At 39.4% G+C, this 27042-nt stretch overlaps 2 protein-coding genes across 2 annotated transcripts in view; both read right to left on the bottom strand.

The window, feature by feature from the left end:
* The window catches only part of ttn.2 (titin, tandem duplicate 2), a 171503-nt gene extending 167673 nt beyond the window's left edge, over positions 1-3830 (bottom strand). Inside the window, 3 exon segments of the mRNA XM_036544926.1 lie at positions 1064-1267; positions 1568-1668; positions 3623-3830. Coding sequence (XP_036400819.1) covers positions 1064-1267; positions 1568-1655 — 292 coding nt within the window. The 5' untranslated portion in view covers positions 1656-1668; positions 3623-3830.
* A 12000-nt stretch (positions 3831-15830) lies between these two features.
* The window catches only part of ccdc141 (coiled-coil domain containing 141), a 35955-nt gene continuing 24743 nt past the window's right edge, over positions 15831-27042 (bottom strand). Inside the window, exons 18-25 of the mRNA XM_036546073.1 lie at positions 21791-21931; positions 21459-21656; positions 20876-21059; positions 20598-20710; positions 19997-20110; positions 19391-19894; positions 18293-19152; positions 15831-17634 (exon numbers count right to left, since the gene is read on the bottom strand). Of these exons, the coding sequence (XP_036401966.1) occupies positions 17358-17634; positions 18293-19152; positions 19391-19894; positions 19997-20110; positions 20598-20710; positions 20876-21059; positions 21459-21656; positions 21791-21931 (2391 nt within the window). The 3' untranslated portion in view covers positions 15831-17357. The remainder of the gene's footprint in view (positions 17635-18292; positions 19153-19390; positions 19895-19996; positions 20111-20597; positions 20711-20875; positions 21060-21458; positions 21657-21790; positions 21932-27042) is intronic.

Genomic DNA, 27042 nt, shown 5'->3' with positions numbered 1-27042 from the left:
TGGCTAATAATGTGGCAAAACTACCATTTTAACCTGCTGCCAAAATGTACATTTACATTCACTTCACAAAATGCCCACCACCACAGGTGAGCTGATGGAATTTTTACCATTATGTTCAACTTAATAATATGAAAATCAGTCATGTTTTCACATTAACATCATCCATTCCATTAATATGAAAACCTCTCTGTAAAGTAATTTTTATGACTTAGAAATGCATCATAAGTGCATCAGTAATGTACCTCCCTTTACCTCTGGTATCATGAAGTATCAAAAAACAAAAAACAATGATGCTGAATTTCATGAATCATGACCTCAGTTTGTTATATTATTACATGAAGCTTATAGTGCAGGAATATACTCTTTGTAATACAGTGTAAACATCAAATTAAATGTTAAATCAAATCCATTACAACAACATTTCAAATTGTATAGGTTGAAATTTAAATGCCTCCTTGCTACTCACAGACTTTAACCTGATGAATCTGAGGGAATATCTCAACTTTTCACTTGTCATTTTCATTTTCATCTGTTTGAAATGAGACCTGTGATCAGCACAGAGGCCTGCACCTCACTGGGCCCTGTGCCTGCTTTCCTGTGCTTCAGCTGTTAATAACTAATAATACTATGAATTCTGCACACATCCTCTCAAGTTAATGCGTTTCTGTTACCTCCCAAAAAAAGGTATTTTTATTTTTCTCTTTAGGCAGTACCTTTGGTTGCCAGTAGAGGACAGAGGGGAAATTTTCCAGTTTTTCTTCAACTTTTTTGTATTCTCAAGCAAATTGTTGTTATAAATTACCTTAATAACTGCTAATATGTAGCCATAAGATATTCTGTACAATCACACCAAAACTTTAATGGTACACACAGTGAAGACATTTCTCCACCATCCATGCATACTGAATGCCCATCACTGTTCACGTTGCGATTGCACATTTAGTGTGAAAGCATCTATTCAAGTTGATTTCTTTGTGCCAATCATTTACTGGTCGCCCAACAAGATTTCACTATCTTGATTTCACTGCATTGTTTCGTTACAGTTGCATGGCCTTGATCTCACCTGTAACGAGTAGTTCGGCAGTGCTAGTGGCTTGTCCAGCGCCATTGGTGGCTCTTATAGAAAATCTTCCACTGTGTGCGGCTGTCACGGCAGGGATCGTCAGTACAGCGCGGCCATCGCTGAACGAGATCTGTGCGCCGGGCAGAGCGGCAGCAGAAAGAACCTGGCCATCACGAAACCAGCTCACCTCAGGAACTGGAGTACCTGTGTGTAACATTGAACAATGTGGATGATTATCGCTGGTAATAATCAATTCTGATGCAATTTCAAGTAATTCACAAAGTTGACTATAACCTGATTTTTGTAACAGCCATAATCATCTTTTAGTAATGTTTATTTGTTGATGTGATGTTAACCATTGAATTCTTTACTGTGGCTCATGTTACCTTGGAGTTATTTTTATCTAAGTTGTTTTAGACATTCCACAATCACGATTCATTTCCATTTGAGTACTTTCATACAAGTCAGAGGTGTGGCCCTGTGCAGGAGAGAAGTTTTCCTTACCACTAACTTGAGCCTCAAACGTTGCGGCACTACCCTCAAGTGCCACAACGCTTTGCAGCGGCTGTGTAAATGTTGGCGCCTGCGACATGGTGGTAGGCACCCTGGGAGGGGAGAAACAGAATGACACCAAATTACCTCTCTGTTGAACATACTTGTATTTATTACTTTACTTATTAACACAGAGGATAAGCCAACTTTTTTCCAGGAAAGGTTCAAGACTATGCAGTGCGCATTGCATGCAGTATCTTTACAAGTGAATTCATATACAATGTGCACAGATATGAATGCAGGGGTTATTTTTAGCCGTTTTGAAAAGAGGGGGACTGACTAATCACTCGCGTAGCCCCAGAGCACCTGGCCCTCTCTAGCCTGACACTTGAGAGACCAGTGGCACCATGGGGTCTGGGTGTCAGGGCAAACCCTCGGTCCCAGCAGCGATTGACACCCCAGTGACATGGCAGCAGCAACTGGGGGTCGTCAATCAGCATTTTAGTGCTTATCTAATATTCAGGTAACACCTGCTGCTCAACAGGTCTAGGGGCAGCATTTCCTTTGTCAATAAAACGCAGTTCACACTACACCTTATAAACAATAAGTTTAAATGTACTGGGAATGTTGTTTTATTTTTTTTGTCCAAAATATAAAGTAATTTCATGGAAATTTAGTGTGGTAGCAATAACAAAATACAATGACAAGCAATCAGCTAATGCAATTTCATAGATTATTATAGATAATTGAGGATTGTACATTTGAGAAATATTCAGATATGGCTGAGGATTAAATGTGCTTAACGGTATTCTGAAACATGAGACATGTTAACGCTGATGAAGACTCTTTGCAAATAAATTGCACTAATATTAAAAAATAAATCAATAGCATATGTAACCAATGTATTTTCATGCCACATGTTTTTTCATGGTCACATTCCCACTCAAATTACTGCAATTTGCATATCAACCTAAATCCACCACACACAGATGTATAATAAATTGTGTCTGTAATTTATGCCTTCTAAACAATACATTTTAATACAGATGTATCCCAGTAAAATAATGTTTAAAAAACTATATTCTTTACTGAGCATGACAACCATAAATAATCAAAAGGATACTACATTTCTTAAATAGCTAAGATAGCATGAACATGAATCATTTATAGGTTCATTAGCTGACATGTAAAATAGCAGTCCACATTAGCTATGAACATTCATAGTGGCAGATAATGTAATTATACCATTTAAGAGCAAACTAATGTAAACTGTCATTATAACAAGAAAAAGAATTGACAAGAAATCTGTAAGCCACAGATTTATAACGCAACCAATAACTAAGTTACCTTAGCAAAAACTAGCTGAAGGGTTCTCATACACATTTAATTGGTCTTGAAGGTGAAAATTAATTTCTAGAAAAAGATTGACAACACTGCCAATACAGCTGCACATTATTTTATTCAGATTCTCCTCTCAGAAAATGTATGAGCGTAACACATACTTTAAAGGCACAATACAAGGTTTCCAAGTTGACATCAGCAAAAAGCAAGACTGAGGCTTACGAGAGTTCTATACTCTTGCAAAATCTAAAACTAAATTTTATAAACTTCCTATGCCTGAGCACTAGAGGCGATGTTACAGAAATGGCGGCGTCCAAAAATAATCTGTACCAAAATGATTGACAGTCAACATGTGGCACATAGCTGGAGGTGCAACTGATAGTCCTACTGCCGATTCCCTTAAAAAGACATCACAGCCCAGCTGGGACACCACACTAATGCTATCAGGAGCTATTCTTGGATTTTCTCAAGTAATCTCACAGTATAGTAACCTTGAAAGAGGAAAAGCCCAAATTCTCAAAAACAGCCATTTAAAACCATTCCACCATAATGGCAAATCACAATCATTAAAATTTACAGTTCTTAACACACATTAACAAGTTTTATTTTTGTCAGTATCCTTTCTCAGCAGCATTTTAAAGTATATGCAAATACAGAAACTGACACTACACAAATGCAAAGTGCTGCATTGGATAATCAAAGATTTATGGAACAAAATCTACTTACTTGTATTCACAAGAGTGCCTAGAAACAATGGGACTAAGCCCAGAAGTTATATATCTTCAGACAAATCTCCTTATCCAGAAATGTTTCAGAAAATCCAATGTGAGAATAGCTGAGCCTCACAAGAACCCCAAAAAACAAAACTACACAGAGTTGTAGCCGTGTAGTTTTGCTTTTCCCTTGCAATCCCTACACCCGAGGCAAGGCTGGGAATGCTCCAACTACTCAGAAGTGCTAACATGGTTGTTTTACTTTATATACTCCTGGACCAAGCAGCATCATCACTACAGTGTCACTCCCTATTGGCTAGCTCCTCAAAGAATCATGGGAGTGAGGAGCCATTTTATGCAACCTCACACCTGTCACTCATTTGAGCTACCGTTCTGCAGGCAGTGTTGATTCAAGCTACATAACCCCTCTTTCTGGTAAGAACAACATTAACATCTTGTAAAACTGAACCATCAAGCTTTCTCATATATTGTCTCATCAAACCCACTCCCATAAATGTGTTCCTTTCCATTGAGCAGGGAAGCTCCTTAACCCATGCATGACCAAAAGGAGAGAGTGGCTGTCCCTGTCACTCAAACATAGGACTTCCCCCGTTACATGAAAGGGACGAATGTACTGACCACTCAGAAGACTGCACATGCCCGTCTTTTGCTGACGAATGTTTAGCCATTTTGATGATTCTGATGGGTTTTGCTAAACTGCAAAAATAATTGGCCTGCTTACGCAACTACAGGTAGGACACCTTCAGCTGGAATACATTGGTCCTCCACTTTGGTTCAATCCTCACTCCAGTCCAGCACAAACAGGAAATTACACTTTGTAATCTCTCTATATGAAGTGGTAGTTTCCTCATGTCAACCCCTAACCCTGAGAAGCAACATATGTAAGTGTGCACTTGTGATCAACAGATGAAGCTAAATGGAGGAGGCATTGATGATATGATGAGGCATTGTTATTACAGCACAGCTTTAATTAAATTAAAATCAACAGAGGTACTAAAGGATTAAGATGAGAAAAAAATGAAGTTGCAAAAGAACAACTAACCTAATTTGAATAAATTATCATACAATTATAAATATAAATGTATTTATAATTACATGTATTTATAATGTGTAATTTAATTGTTAATTAAAAATGTATATAAAGTATATGCCCTATAATTAGAAATGCTTTATGTAAGATCAGGACAACTTTGTAATTACTTCTGAGAATAAATACTTTACGCAGATAACATTTTATTAATACAGCGTATCAGGCACATAATGGCACAGGATAAACTAAGGCAATCATCCTTTTTAATCACTCTACATTAAAGTTCATCACAGTCTTGCACAAGTTTACTCCTGCTGTGATGATGGTAAATTCCTAAGGCTGTATTCAATGTAGGCCTATGCTCTTGTAACCAAGTGCAAGGAAAACCATGAGAGCCAGTGCTTACTTATGAGCCGGTTTTCCATCTGTGGACATCTGACCTCCGGTCCCTTGTGCTTCATTGGGTTGCACATCTAAAAGTGTCTGCTGCGTCTTATTATCAGGATATTCGACACACAGGTTAGCTCCACTGGGTCTTCGGGCCCCTTGGATGGTCTCTGCAATGGTAATAAAGAGTTCAAGCATGTTTTCTGCTTTGTAAGAAAGGAAAATCAGCTTTAGGCTTGTCCAAGCCTATATTCCTCCACACTGGTGAAACCATATAATAATGGGTGATGTAAGCTACAGAACAAGTTACGATGAAGTAATGGTAAAATATGGAACTTTACCTGTGACAAGGACCTGTACTGAACAACAGGTCTCCCCTTCCCTGTTTCTGGCCACACATACATATTTTCCAGAATCTGATAAAACAACACCCCTCTTTATCAGGACATGGGTGTGATTTTCTTGCTGAATCTGAATGGGAGGAAAAAAGATTTTTACATCATTCACGCTGGTGAGCAGAGGAAAGACAGTTTTCACCAGGGCTTTCAAATCACAAACGGAGCATTCAGCTTGCCTCACTGTGCATATACTGCGTTCATGCAGTGAGTATTTAAGGAAATTGTGCGTGGTCCTCATGTACACTCACCTACAGCCAACAGCTGCTTCACACACTACAAATCCCACAGTGCACTATCAAAGTGCCAACTGCAGTTGTAAGGTGCACATCTCTATGCATATGTATATATATATATATATATATATATATATATATATATATATATATATATATATATATATCATATTCCCTCTGACAAAATTTAGGACCTTACACCAATGAAGTACTTAAAATTGCTAGGAGGTACTGTATTCCATACTTTAAGCAATGAGGAAACCTGTCTTGTAAGCTCACCGTCCCCAGTTAGAATGGCAGAACTATGTCCCAACATCTTGGTCATGGTCATAGTCAGCTAATGACAAAGCCTAGCTTAGAATTAGCAAATGTCTGGGCTATAAGCCTGAATTCAAGACCTTGTGCCTTCTGGGAGCTAAGATTGCAATATAAGAAAAAAATAACTTATAAAATATGGAAAATATATTCTAACAGTTAGATTGTATTCATGTATGAAATCTCACTCTGCTTTCTCCATAAGCCACAACTACTCCGTCTTTTAACCACAGCACATGGGGGGTGGGCCTCCCAGAGATGACACATTCCAGGAAGAGGTCCTCGCCCACCAGCAGAACCTTATCTTCCAGCTCGCACAGGAAACGGGGAGCATCTCCCTGAACTGGGGAAAATCAGGTCACAGTAATAGATGGACAAAGAAAAAATAAAGGTTTCAGAATGGCCTCACTTGCACATATGTGCACACTCCATTTAGAAACCATCTGCATAATTTACATTCATGTCTAACAGAACACTTTTATCTCAATCACACTGTTGGATCTATGATTTGAAAACAGTCAAGCACTATCACAGTAAAACATAGTCACTTTTAGGTATATGTGTATCTTAAAAGGAGATTTCCATCGCATTACAGTATGCTTTCAGTCCAGTTCTAATATAGGCTTAAGTTTACTTTTCTTGACATCACTTCTGTTGCATGCTATTTAACACAGACAAAGAGGCTAGGTTCTTGGGGATGAACAGAATTATGTGGGATTTATAAGTCAGTTATAATGGGTCAAAGTGACAAATTACAAATGTACTTTGCCACTTGACACAAATGTTAATGATAAAGACACCAACTTTAGAGGGGGGATACTCAAGGTGATGTTTACTAAGAATTCTCTTGAATGTACTAAAGCCTATGTTACAAGGAAACCTGGTGTGGTTTTTGAAATTACAACACTTGGTTTTGGAGAGTAATACTATGAAACTTAAAACTCAGGCATTTAGTTTTTTTTTTTTGTTTGTTTGAGCTTGCTCTTCTATGCTTTTGCTATTAATCAGAATAAAAACAGAAAATACACCTTTTGTAAATCTGTTTTGTGGCTTCACCACATTGAATAAGAGAAGAATATTTAAAATTGTGAAATTCATTAACTGATATCTCATCAATATATATTTAGATGGTGACATACTTAAGTCCCTTTCACAGTGCCACGTATGCTGCCGATTTCCCTGTAATCTTTCATAGACAATGCTGGCTTCACTGCAAAAGCGTCCATGTCACCAATTTTCATACAACATTCATACATGTATACTGCCAATCTGGCTATTCAGCACTCATTCCTCCAGTTTCACCTTTTTTGAGAAGCTTTTGCCAGCTGTAGGCTATAGATAGCCATGCGTATGCGTTTGTATGTGATGTAGACAGAGGTGCAATCACAGTTTATATGGCAGTAAGCAGCGTATTCTGATTCCCTGCTTCTGCGCTGTTTACCACTGTGGACTCACGCACGCACTTCAGTGGCACGTCTCCGCGCTGAATAAATCGCTGTTTTCAGTCTTGTCATCCAGCGAGCAAACAACCATTACCACCTACACGTTTCTGTTTCTGCAGTCCTATATCTTAACATTATCGTATCAGATCTGTTCATTAGAAGAAAGCAGGCCAACCGTCAGGGTTGCTTTGCGGTTAAATTGTGGTAAACCAAACCATGTCTCCATAACAGTAGTGGCAAGGAATTTCTTTATTTTGTGTGTTGGTCCGTTTTATTTAGGTCCTTGGTTTTATTTCTAGTTTGCTGACTAGCTAGCTACAGTATCTTATACTTGATTTGGTTCAGCCGTTATTAACCTATGCAGGTTTATGAGGTCATTTACTGCCAAATAACGTCTCCGACAGGGACAGCTCTTCACATACGGTTATTTTGTTTTCTTTTTCAACTCATGTGCAATAATAGCTATGAAATAGCCTAAACATACGGCACCCCCTCGTTGAAGTTATAGTCACTTGTCATCTTGTGACCTTGATTTGTAGCGTATTATAAAGACAAGATTTGACCTTTTCCTCCGAAACAGTCATGGGACGGCGAGTCTTCTCTTAATTTACCTTTAAACGTCACATTGCAATTCACAGTAGCCTATATCAATAAGCAAGAGGCAAACGAGAAGGGGTAGGCTAACAATATGACGAAAAGTGACAAAACAACTTCTAAGAAATTCGGTAAGTAAGTTTAGCAACTCATTTAGCAAAGTAGCTACCAGGCTAATCACCTTGGCAGAATTTCATGGAAGACAGGTAGATAACAGTCGCTAGCTACTTTGCGCTGCTAGCGGGCTACTACAAACGGAAGCATTGGCGTTTGCTTAGAAACCAGCCAACGGTTACGGCAAATTAACATTTTTATCATGTTACTGTTATTATACAGACATCAGAAAATATTATAATGAACTCCTTGTACGCACCATTCTGTCAAACAACCAGATTACTCTCGTCGTGCAGCGAGTGACTTCACCACAGACCTGGACAGAGCCGTTCACTTTCCCTTCACGTTACATTTGGCGCCAAACTTTTGACAGCCTCACTCAGTACGACAGTACCCTCACGCACATCTGCATGTACTGGGAGGGCGTGAGCACCCTACACGTCGCTATACACGGATTTAGGAGAATGCTTGCGGAGGCTTGATGCTTTTCGGTATTACCAGTCAATTAAAGCTGGTGCCATGCCACACCTACATGAAAAGCGGCATGAGGTTGGCCATACTGCCCATAGCCGTGGCAGCAGCCATGTACAGTAGGCTATGTAGGAGACTTAAAAATGACAGTCAATCCAAGGCGAGTCAATGAAAACTTGAAATCCTCAAAAAAGTGTGACTTGCAAAAAGCTGTATTTTATTATTCCTTGACTTTTTTGATTGAAAAGATAATGTTCAGATCAAAATCAATCCAACTGGACAGGATATTTGAGGCCAATCAAAGCAGCTGAGAGATTGGGTATTCCAAAGTCTACACTAACTGAAGATTGTTAAAGAAAGTGAGCTGTAGTTAGGCCCGGTGCTATGGGGGTGCTTGGGGAGGATGGACCCCCCACTTCAGTGCACCCCCCCAGTTGTCTCCTTTGACTTTTTTTGGATTTTATGCTTACATTAACAAATTTTATGACTGATCCACACCAAATGTACCATGTACGCAAACGCATGCTTTTGTCCACACCTGTGAAGGTGTGCAAGATCAGATTGTCCTGCTATTTCCTACACAAAATTACTATGAAACAAAGTATTTATTGATCACCAGATGAACAGCAATGACAGAACCCTGTGCCCAAATCACACAAGAGAACAGGGCAGACATGCACAGAGTTAATTGAGCATCTAGATATGAATTCCATGAAGGCTTGCACATTTTGACTTGTGGCATCACTTGTTTCACTTGTTTACATCTATAATGTCCACCCCCAAATAGGCTATTTTCAATCTGTCAGATTTACATTTCATTGTTAGACAAGCCTGCTTAAGGGCAAGTTTTTTTTTTTCTAAAAGACAAATAAAGAGAATATTGTCAAAGAAAATCTTTTCTTGTTTTGTCTTCTTTTAGCGATATCTGCAACTCTAAAGTCAAACATCCTTATAATGGATTGTTGGGGCAGTTACTTATGCTCATTACAGATAACATGCACAAGTATGTAATTATAGGCACTTTATCTTGTGTTATAGTGCTTCAGCTCTAAAGTTCAAACTTAATTTTAGTGACATTTCACTAAATAATAATTATAGAAGTGAGATTTTCAGAGCTTGTAAACACACAGGATCCAAGCCAGCCATCACAGTCAATACCACAAACTTTACAGGAGTCATTTTGATCATTTGGTTGGGTGAACAGGTTGGTTTCAATTAATAATGGCCAGGGAGACTCGCAGAGGTAGTCTGTCTGATAGAACAGCTGGCAAATTGTCTCAGGTAGGTAACTACCAATGGAAAACAATTGCTCTTCATGAACTGGATAGGCGTCAGAGAATATGAAATTTCAATGTTTATATCATAACTACACTGAGGAAACATGCCATCCAACAGGCTCTGCCCTACTCTAGTTCTCTCTGTCATGATTATCAGGGGACCATTTCACCATGGTAATTCATGCCTAATTCCACTTCAAGGAACGGCAGTTGATATGGGGGCATTTGGGAGAAGTAGAGATGGAGTAGGCTAGTAGGTTCTACTATCGGAGACCACTAGCTCATGCCTCATGTCATGAAACCTTTTCTCTGTGCAGTCATAGTATGAGGCCCTACCCTGGCACAAACCCCCGCAGAAAACATCAGGTCTATTACTGTCTTTCTCAAGCTAGTAATCATGGAGAGCACTTTTGGAATCCTGGCTGCCTGGCAGTAGATTGGCAATTGGAGCTGGTATTGGGAAATACAAGACCTTTGTGAAGGCTACCTGTGTCCTGCATAACTTTCTATGGTTGAGCATAGACCCTTCCACCCCATTCTAACACCCTCAACATGAAGCTTCTTTTAAGGGCTACCCACAAATACTTGACTAACAGATGTATCACCTACGTATTAGAAATAAATTATAATCTGTTAAATAGGAACAGAGTGTTAAAATTGTATCTGTACATGCATGTATTTTCTTTTAAAATATAGGCAGGAAAACTATCTGCAATATATGTAGAAAAATATATTGAATTGTTAAACAATAGACTGATGACTTCATTTGGAGTTGGCTGACTGATAAGCATTGGAAGAATTTGATGTTTACATATTCACCATTTGAATTATATGGTCTATTGTAATTTTTTCACATTCAGTGTTAGTGAAAAATAACTGGTGTAATCTAATCTTAAGGGCATGACTCATGACTCAGCCTTTGGAAGACTGCAATAAGGCACTTTAAAAATAACTCCTGCTCGCCTGTGTCAGAGGCCTTGTTTTGTTTGATTACATTCATGAGTGATCGGCCAAAGGGATGTATTCCAGTGTCATGCATCTTCCACTGCACCACCATTGAAAGCACTGCATAGGTTGAGAATGGTTGTGTAATGTTAGACATCATCTGAGGTGGGTTTGTGTGATTGGGAGTGCCTAAACAGGGAGAAAAAATGTCCAGAGAGTTCAGAGGGTCTGACGCCAGGAAGTGTTTCTCACTTAGCAGCAATCTAGTTAACAATGTTCTGTGTTGCAATTTTTAACCTGTGTTAAGGGACGTGGCCTCTACTCAGGGATTTAACATTATATGGACATTGTTTTTGTGAAACAGTTTGTGCTGTATGCTTGAAAAAGGTGCTATATAAATGAAAATATTATTATAACAATATGCCATCTGTGGGGAAAAGAGGTTTCAATTCATAGTGATCTGAGTAACAATAGGGTTTCCAGGTAAAACACTGTAAAGCTGCTCTGCCTTGATATGCTGTTACAGTGAACGGTCTGCTGCTCTCAGTATAATATTTTGCCAAATATAGCAAACATGTAGCTGTTGGACTTTACCTACAATTGTATACAGTCGTGTAGTGGTAAAAATTATTCCCAAAAATAAACAAAGAAAAATACATAGATTTACAGAATTTAAGAACGTAAGTCACTCATGTGATGTGCTGCATCCTCTATGTACTAGCTTGCGAGCAGGAAAGCTATGCCTGCTAATAGGCTAATGACTGCCAGTTGTTGATAGCTTAGATCAATACTTTTTCATTTAACATGCTTGCGGGGACTGACAACCAAACATGAAAATTTATTTAGCTGTGTTTATCCTCTTTGACAAATGTAATAGAATTCCAGATAGACAGTGGGTGATGAGGCCTGTCTCAGACTGAATGTTTTAAGTCTCCTACCATTCTCCATCCGTTTACTATTTTCCAGCTCCAGTGACCCACTCAGTGATGTCAACAAAATGTCACATTCACAGTTCCTCTGGTGAAGGAAACTGGGGGGTGGGAACAGGGACAGATTTTGACGCAGCTCTGATTTGCACTGGCTTGATTTGGCATAATGTGTAACCCTCAGGTTCACAATGTGTCCGGCTTCCGACACGTTGCTTTTTCACTTAAACATGCTGAATTCATACAATGTGTCAGTGTTGTTAAAATGTTGAGAAATGGACAGTGTTTTGGCATACTCACCATAACGAAACTTATTTTGATATTTTGATGACATCATTGCTTCACTTAAGATCTGCTGGAACTGCAATTACCATTTTTCACAGGAGATGGCAACAGTAATTTATTAAAAATTAAAAAATAATTATTATTTATTGGCCATCTTCAATAGTCTTTTCTATTCCAGTGTCCTGGTAAAGTGACATTTCAGCAGACAACAATGTAGCAAGGATTTAAAACTGCCCAAACTTGTATTAGGGGTGGAAAATTCATTCTTTCATTTTTCAGTTTTTCTTCACTCTGACATTAAGAATGACACTTTTCAATAAATCAAAGGGGAATGGATATGTAATTTCACACTGTCTGCAAAAAGGGAATTTTTTTTACAATCTTGGTAAATCAATTGCATGATCAGGTGGCTGTCCTGGGCAAATTAAGAAATGTATAATTTCACAGGGATTTCATTGTTTTGTACATTTACAGTTGGAAAAAAGAACAGGGATCCCTTAAACTTGGCTCATCTCTGGGGTAGTTTGTGCCCCTTGTCTGTCTGTACAGAATATCAACACTAAAACAAAGCTTTGCAACAAACCCAGCATTTTCTGTCAGATATGCCCCATATTCTTATTTGAACTGATTAATGAAATGTGTCAGATAAATATGGCACAGCCAAATGATAACATATCAGTAAACATGTCTGTGTGGCAGAAGTGTGACTAACCTAGCAAGACATAATGACACTCTTGCCCTTTCTTCTTTTATGGTTTTCTTTTCTCTGACCTTTTGACTCTTTACAGTAGGTCAATAAACCTGTCCGGGTGAGAGAAGTGTCACTAGCTCGAGTCTTGCTGGCATTAGTATCTCAGGTGGTGGCAGCTGTGATCACAGCAGAGAAGTGACAGGTGATACAGCTGGCCCTTTAATTTTATTTATATGGAAATCCAGATCTAAACAATGTATGCAAATTCATCTGAGGCTCTTCACGAAAGGCTTTACATCCTGGCCCCACAGATCATCTGGGTTTGTGCTGCTGTCCAGTGGGAATGATTACAAAATGCACTTACATTATTACACTTAGACTTGTTTTCTCTGTAAGACTAGTCTACCATAATGTAGTAGTTGCATGATAATTAAAAACTGACAAAAATAAGACCAAAAAGTTAGCCTCCTTGCCTCTCAGCTGGCTTTGAAATTAGCAATATGTTCCCTTCATTGTGAAACAACAGAAAAGCACTGTGGGAGAAAAGACTTCTCAATGAAACAGTTTGCTGAAAATATACCCTGACACTGAGGGGAACTACAGGCCGCATTTCCCAGAGGGTAACAGCCGGACAACTGGCTGATGATCTTGAAAGTCATCTGTAGCCCGTCATAGGCAGAAATAATTCAGAATTGTCTGGCATTATGGTTATATGCAATGAGCAGTTTTTAAAATCCTGTGGGTAACATAGCGGAACCACACAAACCTACTGTTTCGTGAATTGTGCTGCCAACTGGTCAGATGTGACACACAACTCCAGTTTCCTCATCCTGTGTATAAGGCCTATGACTAAAGGACAATGCAAGGCCTTCCCTGAGACCTCCCTCTCCCACACCCTGAGGAGGTAGATACAGCTGAAATGTAGGAAAACTAATCTCACGGATAAAGTAGGCAAAACTAATAACAGATCAAGAAAAAAATCTTTATTTAACCACTATCATCTCCATTAGTTCAACAATTTCATCCTTTAAATACTTGATTTCTATTAAACCCGTGAACAACTTATAGTGCTTTGTGGTTGGCCTCACAATGGGTAATTAACACTTTCAATGAGGTGCAACTTTTTGGGAGTTATTCCCATCTCTTTAGTGTGCATGTATCGATCGCTTTTTATATTTAAGGTCCTAGTTAAACAAATCAAAATAAACCAGCTTAAAACAAAATAAAGACATTTAATTGTGTAATTATTGTGATACACTCTTCATACATTTTTAAAACAGAAAGGTGAACACACACTACCATTTTGAAAAATTTCATTTCCCTGCCAACAGTAAAGTAGTAATCAAGATCACATTCTTATTTTTTCAAGTGAAATTTGTTGGACATTCCTGCATAGGATGGCCTTTCTTGCCTTTTGAAATGTTATTAATCAAGACAGAAATTTTGAATAGCGTTTAGAATTGTCTTTAATAGATAATGCAATTTTCATGAAAATTTTTACAATTCATAATATGTATTTTGTATTTTTCATAAACATAGTTTAACTCATTTTGGATCTTCCATCTTAGATTTCTGCGCTACACTGAATATTTATCCTGTCTCTCTCTTCGGCAGCTCCTTTTATGGTCAATACCTAAAGTCATACCTACCAAACCCTTGCAAAACTGAAACCTCAACTAAAATCAGAAGAAAACTAATCACTCATTGTCTTTGAGTTTCATTCTGCTAACCCTTTTGTCAATACTTTTTTTGCATCTAGTTAGCTGACTATAGTGTCTATAGTGACTGTTATCTTTCAGTCATACTCAGGGTAAAACTAGATTTGCAACCCTATAGGTATGGTTTGGCAGGGCATACCGCATACCGATAAAGCACTGAGAGTTTGGCTGTTTTGGGGGTTCCTCATATGAAATGGGAACCTGTTTAAAAACATTTAATGTGGTCAAAGCCCATTTCTGTTTAATCTGATGTGATCGCGAACTTTGCTAGCTAGCTTATGATCTAGGGAATTAATTTAGCTAGAGAGTTACATTATTAAGGCTGGAGTTCATTTCATGACACAAAGCCTGATTTACTGATTACTCCTGTCAACCTTATGTGGCCACCTTCAGACATGGCCATCCTCCATAGGGCTGCCATTAACCACTAACTCTAAAGTGATGCACTGCTGGTGATCTTCTACAACTGATAGAAGTGTGGTGTTGTTATCTCTGTTGATTAATATGAAGCAATGGGCACAACAATATTACTTACTCTGTTCTCCTGCCTACCTGCCACATCCTACAAAATTTCAGTCACAAGCCCAGTCATGTGTTTTACTGAAGTTCCCACATTAGCAACCGGCTCTTTTCTGTCTTACACACATATCTCTTGCCTCCTGGACCACATTCTTCCACCATTTCCACACACCTTTCACAGTACAGACAGCCAAAGCATTGACATGTTTTTTTTTTATCTTTTTCCACAATTTTTGTAAAGTCTATATATATATATTTTGCATTGGAGTTAATCCCAGTCACCCTTCCCAATAAAATAGGCTTCTCTGCATTCTATTTTAAAACAGTGAATTCCATTCCCAAAATAAAAATGATTTTGGCTATATCAGTCAGACTTGAGTCAGGCTGGGTTAGTCAGAAGCACTCTAAGACAGGCATAGACTTTATTCTATCTTTATACAACCACCTCCTGATTTTGTAGGAGGCTTTCATTTCTGTGTAGTTTGTTCAGGAACCATTTCAAGTTTGCCTGTTTTTGTTCAGTAAAAAGGGGGCTGTTATTCCTTATTAATTTTAAATGTGAGAATCACATATGTTTATAAAATTGCAGTTGAATTACATTTGGTGGCATGACCTCACTCAGTTGCTTGTCTTTTTTAAAAAATGTTTGCATACTAACTGGCCAGTCAGGCAGTGACTCAGCACCTTTACTACAATGACAAACCATATCCATTACATATCTGTGTCAAGTCATTACAAGCAACCCATGAGTCATTCGCACACATAATGTAACACCAACTGGTTCAGAAAGACAACATATGTGAAACTGAATCCACACATTGTTCAAACTCCAACAAGCTGAGGTGATGTATTGAAGCCTGAACCATTTTCAGCATGAAGGCCACAATACCATAGGTTATTGTTGCACATAGCCTTTGCGCTATTTTGCTGTGCCTGACCAACGTCATTGAATTGGCAAATACAAACTCATCTTTAAACTTAGTGGAGACATTAAGTTTCTCTGAACGTACTTAACAGATTAGACATAACTGAACAGCAACACTTACTTTATTCAAACAGGCATTGTACTCTCGGGTGACTTTGGCACCCAACCCCCGCATTATCACAGTTTGACACATTCAGAGGACCTCCTGCATTATAGGCCATAACACACCCAGAGAGATATATAAGCAAACATGATTAGTGGTAAGTACTTCACCTAAATTTGACTACAAGATCAAATGAAACATCACAAAAGCACAGTGGCAACTGAGGGATATGATTTCATATTTGTGTAACGTAATGAGCAAAATGGCTTAACACTGCTCTGACTATGATCTTCAAATACACCATTATCCGATTTAGTCTTTCTTGAATGTCATCATGTATATTATTAGACAAATTTACCGCAGACAGAAAGCTATTTGGCAAGGGGTAACAGCAAAGCAGTAGCATGTCCAAGTACAATGCAGTGTTCAAACTGAACAGAAGTTCAACACTGGCTTAATTTCTAATAGTTAATGCTATTGCTGTATTTCACTATACAACAATACATCCATTAGGTTAGTTGCTAAATAAAATGTACCACAAATTAAAATTTTACTATCAGAGAGCTAAATTAATTAAAAAAGTGATGACATGAATTTTCAGATGGCATTTAGGATGATCTCTGGTCATATGTTACTGTTCATGGAGGAAAATATGTATTTCAGTGTTATGTCAATTGTTGTGATGTAAGACCTTCTTTGTCTGAAAAGGAAAAACAAAAATACCAAAATCGATTTGGTGAAACTCAATTTTTCCCCTGTATAATTGCATGCATTTGCACAATATTTGTCCTGAGAAAGAAATCAATTACAGTATCCTCATAAGTTAATATCCCTTGTGTCAATAATTACAATTATTACATTAAAATATCCTTTAAACACAACAGATGTATTATTCAAAATAATGTTGGAGAGTTGGATACAGTTCTAAGTATATAAATGATTTACAGAATGTGAAATTACAAGCAGTGTCCATGTGGCATGTATCTGGTTGTCTGTAAAGAAAATAAATCATAAAGGCATAATGTCTTAAAAGAGCTAGCTCAATTGCTAAACATTCCACCCTATGCCATAATTCAGGTGAACACTTTCAAAATATTAAGCAAAAGAAAATTTCTCTTTAACAGCAACAATCGCCTCTAAGTCTTTGAACTTCTCTGAATAAACATCACACTGACAGAGAAAGTCAGCCTTCTGGGTAACACAGGTGGTGATCAGGTTCAGTGGTGACACAGAAACATCACAAACATTTTGACAGGCTTGTAGTAGTTGTTATTCAGTGCGCTGTGAAAACACAAAAGTCCTGATAGGTGAAAGGTGAAAGGGGTGGCGAACCTAAACCCATACGCTTCTACGTCTACAACACCAGTAAGTAGAGGAGCCACAGAAGTACACAGAAGGTGCCAAAGCAGGTGAGCCAGTCCAGCTTGAAAGTGGGGGCGAGGCTAGGGCAGGAGTTACCTTTGACCTGGAGCACAGCGCTAGAGGAGAGAGTACCGCTAGAGTTTGTGGCGCGTACAGCGTAAAGGCCTGCGTCGCTATCAGTGACCGTCTGAATGAACAAAGCGTGTTTGCCTTCTTTTTGGGACAGTTCTATGTGCTCATCATTGGTCAGTTTCTGTCCATTCCTGTACCTGAAGCGAAAAGGCGAATTTTCATGACACACAACCACAACACAATGGGTGAAATGACAAAATTTTCTCAGCATCTAAGAAAGATACAAGTGCAATGTGTAAAAGACAACTGATGGAAATGTTGGGCATTGAAGGAAACCTTCATCTAACTAAACACTGATTATTAAAAAGAAAATAAAAGTTAAAAAATGTGTTAGTAAAATGGAACGACAAAGGATACAATAGTAAATGATTTAGTGAATCTAAAAAAATGAGATATTTGTCATCAGATTAGGATTGTTGTGGGTCTGAAGGTAGGTTATGTCAAACAAAAACAACATGCATTCAGAAATGTAACTGTCATTTGATGTCAAATGATCTTCCCCTTTTCTCAGTCTTCATGGAATTAAAATGGAATTACATTCTTAATGGAATTAGAGTAGAATGTTTTGTACCATCTATGGTATATGTAGAGCATTCAGATTTTCTGAGATAGCACAGGCACTCAGTACTTACACAGGGCCTGTTAATTTTTAATTAATTTAACTGTATTTATTATTTTCAAAATTTTTTTTGTCTTGGTGTGTTCCTACTGATTCATGAGGTCTTTGAATTCATCGTCCAACAAGATTCTTAACAAACCACTGTGTGTCACTCCAGTTTATTGTAGGCTACCCACCATGTTAAAGTAGGCTCTGGAAATCCAGTGACTTCTACTTCCAAGGTCACGGGGGAACCCTCCATTACTGTGGCGTTAGACAAGAGTTTGGAGAACTTAGGGCCTTGGCCTGCTAGGCTGCCGGCGGCCCTGCTCCCGGACAGGAGCCGGATTTCCTCACGCACAGCGGTGGGCTTGCAGAGGTCTGGGTCCTGTTCTGTGGTTAATGGGGATGGGGGGGCATGCGTGTTATCGGCCCGAGCGGGGTTCCCTCTGCCCTGGCCAGGGTCATGCACACACTCCTGGGTCTCTGTGAAGCTCTCATGCACGGCGTATAAGGTCTGGTGGCACTGGCTGTGGCTGCCGGGCGGCAGGGGCGGGGCGGGCTTGCTCTTCAGGATGCTGGAGAGGGTGTTGGAGACGAGGGTGGGGGTGGGCACCGTCAGGGGGCTGCGCACGAAGGAGGAGGACTCCGCTCTGAACTTGGAGCTCAGGGCCCCGGTGGGGGAGGGGTACTCCTCGGTCTGGTGGGAGACCCACTCGCGCCTGTGCTGGACGGCATCGTGGGCGGGGCCGTCGTTAAGCTGGGAATGGGACTGGTGGCTGAACTGGTTGACGTGGAGGCTGTGTGAGCTGAAGCAGAAGCCATCGTCCAGGTCGTTCTCCGACTGGACGATGTTGGACTCCGGGGTCTCGGAGAGGGGGGGCAGGGAGATGTCGTCGGGGGAGGTGCACTCGTATTCGTCGTTGGAGAGCGACTCCTCGGTGAAGAGCTCCTGCTGGAGATCCCCCTCTGTCAGCCCGCCCCCCTCCCCAGTGGGCTGGAGCAGGTCTGATGCATCATGGGAGAAAGACTCCTCTGTAGCCTGTGGTGTTTCACCCTGGGAAACAAAAGCAGAGGATGCAGGGAACAACAAGATTGAAGATTTTTTGTATGTTAACAATGTTTCAAAAAAGCCCAGACAAAAACACATGAAACACACACACACACACACACACACACAAAACTATAACTATAATGGGGCAACTTCTGTGGCATTCCCAGAAAATGTGAAGCTCAAAAGAAGACAACATATTTGATAAGTAGAATTTTTGTCAAAAGCAGATTGAAAGACAGACCTGCACATCAGCAGATGGGGCCTGAAACCCACTGAACGCCCGCACCTTCTCCTGGGCAGCCCTCTGTGTGGACCCCTTACTCTGGAACCTCCGCTGGATGTCAGAGAAGCTTGGAGCCACAGGGGGAGGGGTGGCCTGCGCTTCACTTCCTGTCTGGTGGAGGACGTGAATCTTCGCCTCCCCTTCCACGGGCGAGGAGGACACGTTGAGAGTCTGAATGTGGGAGAACGAAGAGTGCAGCTGCTCCGTCCTCTCGACAGTCGAATTGCTGGTGACGGTCTTGACCGTGCTGGTCTCCAAATAGGACTCCTGGGTGTGGGACCTTGTCTCAGACAGGACCGCATGATGTTCTGGGAGGGGTTTGTCAGGCAAGCTCTGGCCTTTGGCTTTGCGCACGTGAAGCTTCTTGGTGGATTTCTTGATGGGCACCTCCTTCTCATTTCCGGTCTCAGGATTTTCAGGAGTATGTCCGGTTTCTTTTGGCTCAGTGTCTTTCAGCTCAGTCTGTTCAAAGCAGTAACATGAAACAAAGTTTAGTATGAATAGATACAATTACTTACTTCTTTACACTTTAAAATACTTGTTAAATACTAATTGGCAACTTACCATCTCTATGGATTCTTTAGATGCTTCCATCATTTCTGATGACTGCTTTGCTTTTTCTGTTGTGATTTCAGCGTCGGGTTCCTTTCTCTCAGCTGCCTGTTTCAAAGCCTCTGTCTGTCAGATGTTACAACAAAGACACATATTCATGTTTTTTTAAGAAACATTATTATTATTATTATTATTAATATTATTATTATTATTATTATTATGTGAGATACTAGCCTCTGAATAGACCGAAATAAAATCTTTGACATTTGGCACCTGAGTATTTCAGGACAACATGTACAATGTCTCACAACATAATCTATTGACAGTGTGTGGATGACACTCTTTCATGTCAGAATCAATTCTCAGTCTTTGGCACTCCTGGTAAATGTTGCTTTAGGTAAGAGGGTCTTACCATACCATCAGGTGTTCTCAGTGTAATTAAAAGCAGAGCATGACCAAAAGTATGAAAGCAGAGTGAGCTGTAATTTTTAATTTTTATTTTTAGCTTTTGTAACTGAGTCTACGGTATTCATGCCAGGATTACATCCATTTCCTCCACAGTGCAGATTCCATCTTGTGCAAACCACAGGGAATTTATTAATTAATTGCTCACCTGTAGTTTGGCTTCCAGGTCCATTAAGCCATTACACAGTTCCTTTATGGACTCCACAATCTCATTGTGTTTGGTGACGGTTTTCTCTACAAACTTCTTTCCCTCTTCTGGACCTAGACATTGTTCATCATGGTAATGATATACTATTAATTTATGGTCTTCACTTATACCATGGAATTTGAGGACAACTGTATTGAAACCGTAACTTTTGAGTTTTAGACTGAATGAAGAAATTACTGGAAATCTCAATATGATCTCAATTCAGATTCATTTCTCACCATGCAGACGAATAGCCAGCTCTGTGATCTGGTTGATCCTCTCCTCTTGTTGGGGTACAGTGGGCCACACAAACTTTTCAAACTGTTTGTACAGGATGCTGACTGCTTCCTTGGTCTTACACTCTGAGGAGTACTTCCCTACGCGTACAATGGTGGCACTTGCATCATCACACCAAAACTGATACTGAAAATGATAAAGAAAAACAAAGCCATCAGCAGGCGCTTCTGATTGATACACTGGCATATCATTGATGTTATATGTGATTTAATAACATAGTTTGCTTCCTGGAAATATATATGTATTCAAACACGATTCAGAATCATTCAATAAGGACTGACAACAACCATTATATGAGGAAAAGGCATGAGTGCATTCCTATTAATGTTCTTATATTGGAAGCTTTTTTTTTATTTTGGGATTAATTTGAAAAGAAATATGAGTAAATACACTGCACAAACCCTTTGCAACATTCCACACTATAATGTGTCATTTAGGCCCTCCCCATCCTGCCGGAACAGGAACAGGAGAGCATGCTGTACACTTTGGGTACCATAGTGTTTAATTTCCAGGTCAGCAGCCTACCTCCTCCATGGCTTGCTGTAGCCTGACCGTCATCTCCAGGTTGTGCTTGTACTCCTCCACCACCTTGTCAAAGTCTCCCAGCTGTCTCTGCAGCTCGTTAACGGCGTCCTCGATCTCTCTGGGGCTGCTGCTGATCAGGTGCTTCTCTGTGCTGGTGGAGACCTTCACCGTGAACGTCTGCATCTTCTTCTTCAACACCTGGGGAAGGAGCCCATGAGGAAGAGGTATGCCGGATCAGCACCAGGGCAAGGTCAAGTTCTGCTGCACTGAAAATGAGAAGAATCTCCTGGAGACAGACATCTATATTACAGGTAGATTTTTTTCTGCCTTACCTGCAGTTTCTCCACATAAATCTCAATCTGCTGGATTTGGTTCTTCACCGCCTTCACGTTTCTTGATTTGTCATTTTTCTTCATGTAATTGAATTTCAGGTTGTTGAATTTCTTCTTGAGGTCCTTAAATGACTCTCTCAGCTAAATTGGAAATAACACAGTTCAACACATATTAACCTTGAACATTGTTTTTTTAATGAAAAACCAAAGTGATTCAGTTCTTGTTTTTTTCCTTTCCAGAGCATTGAAAACTGAATTAATTACAACTGAAATTCAAACATTCAAACAAACGTTTTCCTTTGGAATTATGTTAATATTGATTTACATTGCATGCATAATAGCAAGCACCATCATGTAACTTAGAATAAACTTTATTGCAATTTGGCACATAAAAGATTTATTAGAAGGAGAAGGGGGATATGTCTGTTCATTGGCAGGTAGACAGTGGGGGTGAATTATAATGTTCCTCTCTCACCAAAGCACAGCCACAGATACATTCTGGGGGGTGTTATTTTGGTGGGATTAATGACTGGCGCTGAGGCTGGAGACGTGATTTATACAGCTGAGCCATTTCTGTCCAGCAGGCCGGTTTTGCAATGGTGTAGAGTCTCTTAGCGAGCGGCTCGTGTGTCACCCAGGGACAGCTGCAGCCTGGATTCCAGATACCCTTTTGGGAGGCTCGTTACTGGTGTACAGGCCGTTTCCTGGGGAAGGGAACTCAGGGAGGCTCTCTTTTATACCCCAGAGAGAGGGAGAGGCAAAGAGCAGAACAGGGTGGAATCGAAAGACTAGAAACACCAAATAGAAATGAGCATTTCCCATAGGCCTGTCTAAGAGCTTTGCCACCTTGCCAAGCAGTTTAAGTTGTGCTTGCTGGGCAATTACTGATGCAGCTGTTGCTGGTGCCCTATGACCTGCCTGTTGCAGGGGGGGTATCACAGAATAAACTATTAAACCTCCCACCACAGAACTAGAAAGCGAGTGAAGGGATGAGATTGGTCCCAGTAGAGGTTTGCCAATCAGCAGACTGCTCTGCTTTCACTGGTTTAAAACTCTGACGTTGATACATTGATATTTCAGTGCTTATGCCATTACCATGTGGACCCAGAGCAGCCTAATTGTTGGCTGACTTCAGTGGCTGGTTAGGTTAAAGAGAATCAGGTTTTTCCAATACAAGCTAATTAAGATACCATCTCCATAGTTTTGTGCTGCAGTGAGCTTTAAATTCCTTTCGGAGATGTGTCATTCGTCAAACGGAATGCGCTAGGAGTTCGAGAAACTCGGGCCCTCTTTCAAATTCAAACAGCGCCACACAGTACCTGACAGGCAGCAGCAACTGTTTTAGTTTAAATGTCAGCATGTTTACTCATACATATTCATGAGAGGGAGGTGGGGTCATTATCATGTCAGAGGGGGGCATGAGGCAGAGATTCTTATGTCAAACATAACAGAGTGAAGACACAGCCCCCAATTCACTGACTGGATGAAGTAAGGGCGAATGGAAGCGTCCTCACGTTAACAGTGTAATTATAGCTGTGCTGTAAGAAAAATTATGGAATTAATTTATTTTTAACAACAAGTGAAAGAATAGATATATGAAGATATGAACATACTGACTGATGTTATTTGTAAATTTCTTGGAATTAGAGTTTTTATGGAGCGCCATAATATTCACAAATTGGACACACAAATTAGAGATAAACTGGGTTTAGCCTTAAACTAAAGTGTGTCCATAGTAACAAGTTGTCCCTATCAGGAGATTTTCAAATGCATTCCGTGTAATGCTCTGAGGTGACATAAGGAAAAAGCAAACTTTGACCTTACTTCCCCCTTCTGGGCAGACGAGGAACTGCCAGCTAGGAAAAGCCCACCCCAGATGACAAATGAGACACTTAAGTTGATGTGCATAATTTTGCTTGCTGATATAATCATAGTTTCGAAAGGTTTAGTATTTAAGTAAAATAAGAATTGTGCAAAATAGGTCTGCACAGCAGTAAAAGCAAACTCAATTCCTTATATTTAATCCAAAGGTGTAAACTTAGAGGCTCTTCAGATCTTCCAGCCGTATCATTCTGCCAGCACACTGGACTGTATTATTCCATCAAGCCTATTTTTAAACACTCCAATTGTCTGTGCTTCCACTGCAAGTTTGTGTAAACTATTCCATGCATTAACATTGTGAAAACATTTTTTTTTGTGGAAAAAGTAGTTCCGAGCGTGAACTTAAACTAATTTGTACCTATTTCCACTTCTTTTGTTGAACCAGCTCTGCTTGAAATAGCCACCATAATCCTTATGTACATGTAAAAACCGCAAGCAGATCTTCCCTGAGTCTCCTTTTGCTGAGAGTGAAGAGATTAAAAGTCTTAAGTCTCTTTACATAACTTGTATATTTAATATCTGTAACAAATCTTGTCATCCTTCTCTGCATTTTTTGAGAGTATTTATATCTTTCTTACAGACCGGTGGACAGAACTGCCTACAGTAGACTAAAACTGTAACTGTAATTTTCATATTGCACACAACTGATTTTAGTCCATTCGATAACATAATTCCACTTTAATTTGCTATTGCCCGCATATTGAACTTTACATTTGGTGAGGTTTCATTTACCAGGTATACACCAAAATATGTTTAAATCTTCTTTATCTATTTGATCAACTTCCACAAGGTTTGCTTCAAACCCAACTTTTGTGTCATTGGCAAATTGTATTTTAGTCATTTTTTGTATTTTCTGTATATTGTATAAGAAACAACAGATTCCTAAACAGATCATTGGAGGTCTCTTTTTCACACAACAGTTTAATCCAAATGTTGTGCCTTACTGGGTTCAAGATGGTCACTATTGGACAGGTCACTGGGTATCTGTGTAATCTTTCACATAGAAGATAATCCAACAATCTTTCTCCCCTTCCCTTGTTCCCAATCACAATCAAACTGAGCTTTCTCTAACAGATTATGCTCTTCATAGTCTTTCCTTGAGTGACTTCTTTTAATAGGAGTACTCTTGATAACTGCCACCCTGATGGTCTTGATTTCCCTATTTAAGTTCCTTGCTACCCTAAGCATATGCTGGTCCAGTGTCAATGATACACCTCTTCAGACTGTATCTCATTTCCTCTACCCGGTGTGATTGTGCTCCCATTTCATGCATTTTTTAATATATTGTAGTTGTGTCTTTTGTAATTTTTTGTGGTGTTGTAGTTTTTCATTCTCAAAATAACGGAGATATTGCCTTTCACTTGATGTATTGAATCATGTACATGTCGTTGTTATTATGCAACATTTCATGCTGAGTTGTTAAATGCACTTTGTATTTGCACACTGGCAGTCTCTCTAGATAAGAGCCTCTGCAAAATGAATAAATGTAAATGTAAATGTAATGTGTCTGTGCCCCTCCAGTTCAGGTGTAACCTGTCCTGCTTGTACAGGTCCCACCTGTTCTAAAAGGAGCCCCAAAATACCCTGAAAACCAAACTTCCCTGCTCCAGTTTTGAAGCAACACTTTGAATCATCAGTAATCTTGCTTCTGAGTACTTAGAAAACATAGGCACTCTGTTCTTAATCATAGTCACTGTTTCAGTAAATTTGTTCTGAATTTTAACCCTGTTCTTACCCATGTCATTAATTCCAGCCTGTACCATGACCACTGGATCACACCCAGTGTCACACCCAGTCACCAGACAGCCAGTACACTGCACCGGACCCATTTTCACTTCTGCACACTGTGCTCTGTACAGCGCTAGTATTTAATCCTTCTCTATCACTACACACTGACTCCCTTTTCTTTATGGATATGGCCTCCTGGGTGCCTCAGGATTCATAAATCCTGCTGCTCTCAAAATCCATAAAACTCCATGAGCACCATAAAAGGTGAATCAAATTTGCCAATTCATTATTACAGCAGAGGACAGTTAGTCCTCAAGATAAAGACTGCAACTGGATGTGCTTTGGAAGTCAGTCTGGATTTGTCTTTAAAAAATTATAATTATATATATATATATTATTAATTATAATATATATAAATGTACTCAATGTTTCTGGGTGCTCAATCAGCTGACAGTGATCACAGATGGAGTCCTCACAGATGACCTGCCTTCCCATGAACAGAGACACAGGATAACCTAAAACAAAATTAATTTGTTATAATTTCTAATGAGTAATGAGTAAGATACTATTTCAGCAGTAAGTTAGCGAATCAAAGAGAAGCTGATCAATCAGGTCTGTATTTTATATTAATTAGAATCAGGTGACACTAGCAAATTATTTGTGATCTTCTTCCTAGTTAGCTGGCAATTAATTTAAAAGGTTTATCCGTAAGCCTTGAATTGAAAAGGTTATAAATTATCCAATAAGCTGAAGTGATTCCCTCCACATCTATTGTAGGATATGTAATTTCCTGAGCAGGGCTCTCAAACTAAATTATCTCTGTATTATAAGACAAGATGAGGTGACTTATGTCTTGATTAAATGAAGTATGAAGTAATGAACTAAACTTTTACTGTAAATGAGTGTTGGCTACTCCCTCACAGACTTGGACAAATAATTGTCAAAGGGACAGTCAGATCCACGCAGAAGTTAAGTTAGAATAAGATCTGTAAATTCATCATTGAAAGATTACAAACAACAATGAGAAATTGACCACTTTTCATGTGACACTAAACTGTATCACCTGCCCTCTAATTACTCCCACAACACATTTATACGGCCAGGACACTGTAACTTCCCCCTTCCCCCGAGTGAGCTAACATGGCGATACACATTCCCATGGTGTGCTGATTGCCTTCACAGACAACACAAACACCAATAAAACCCCTGGAGCATAAACAATGCAGGAAAGTCACGGCAAATGCTATAATAGTTGACCATTTGGAATAATTACATTAATAATTTACATTACAATTACATTTTGCCATTTTGGCAGAGGCTCTTGCGAAGCGACTTCCAAAGTGCTAGCACAAAGAGCATTCGACAAAACAACACGACACATTGCTCAAGCACCACAGTGCTGAGATCACAAATACAAATTACTCGCATTGTTAACAAGGTGCATAATAACAATTCCAGCAAATACAGAATCTGTGAAACACACAAATTCCACATATGTAAATCACAGGGGGAAAAAAACTAGAGCATCATTAAATTGAGGCGATGCAATGTTTTTACTTTTTTGTGAAAGCAGATATGTAAATTTGAAGAAATTATTTTACAGGAGTTTATGTTTCTTCCTTTTTTGGCATTCTTTATCGAGT

The sequence above is a fragment of the Megalops cyprinoides genome, chromosome 14 (assembly GCF_013368585.1).
Source record: "Megalops cyprinoides isolate fMegCyp1 chromosome 14, fMegCyp1.pri, whole genome shotgun sequence".
Lineage (NCBI taxonomy): Eukaryota > Metazoa > Chordata > Actinopteri > Elopiformes > Megalopidae > Megalops > Megalops cyprinoides.
This window is presented reverse-complemented; position numbering and strand designations above follow the sequence as displayed.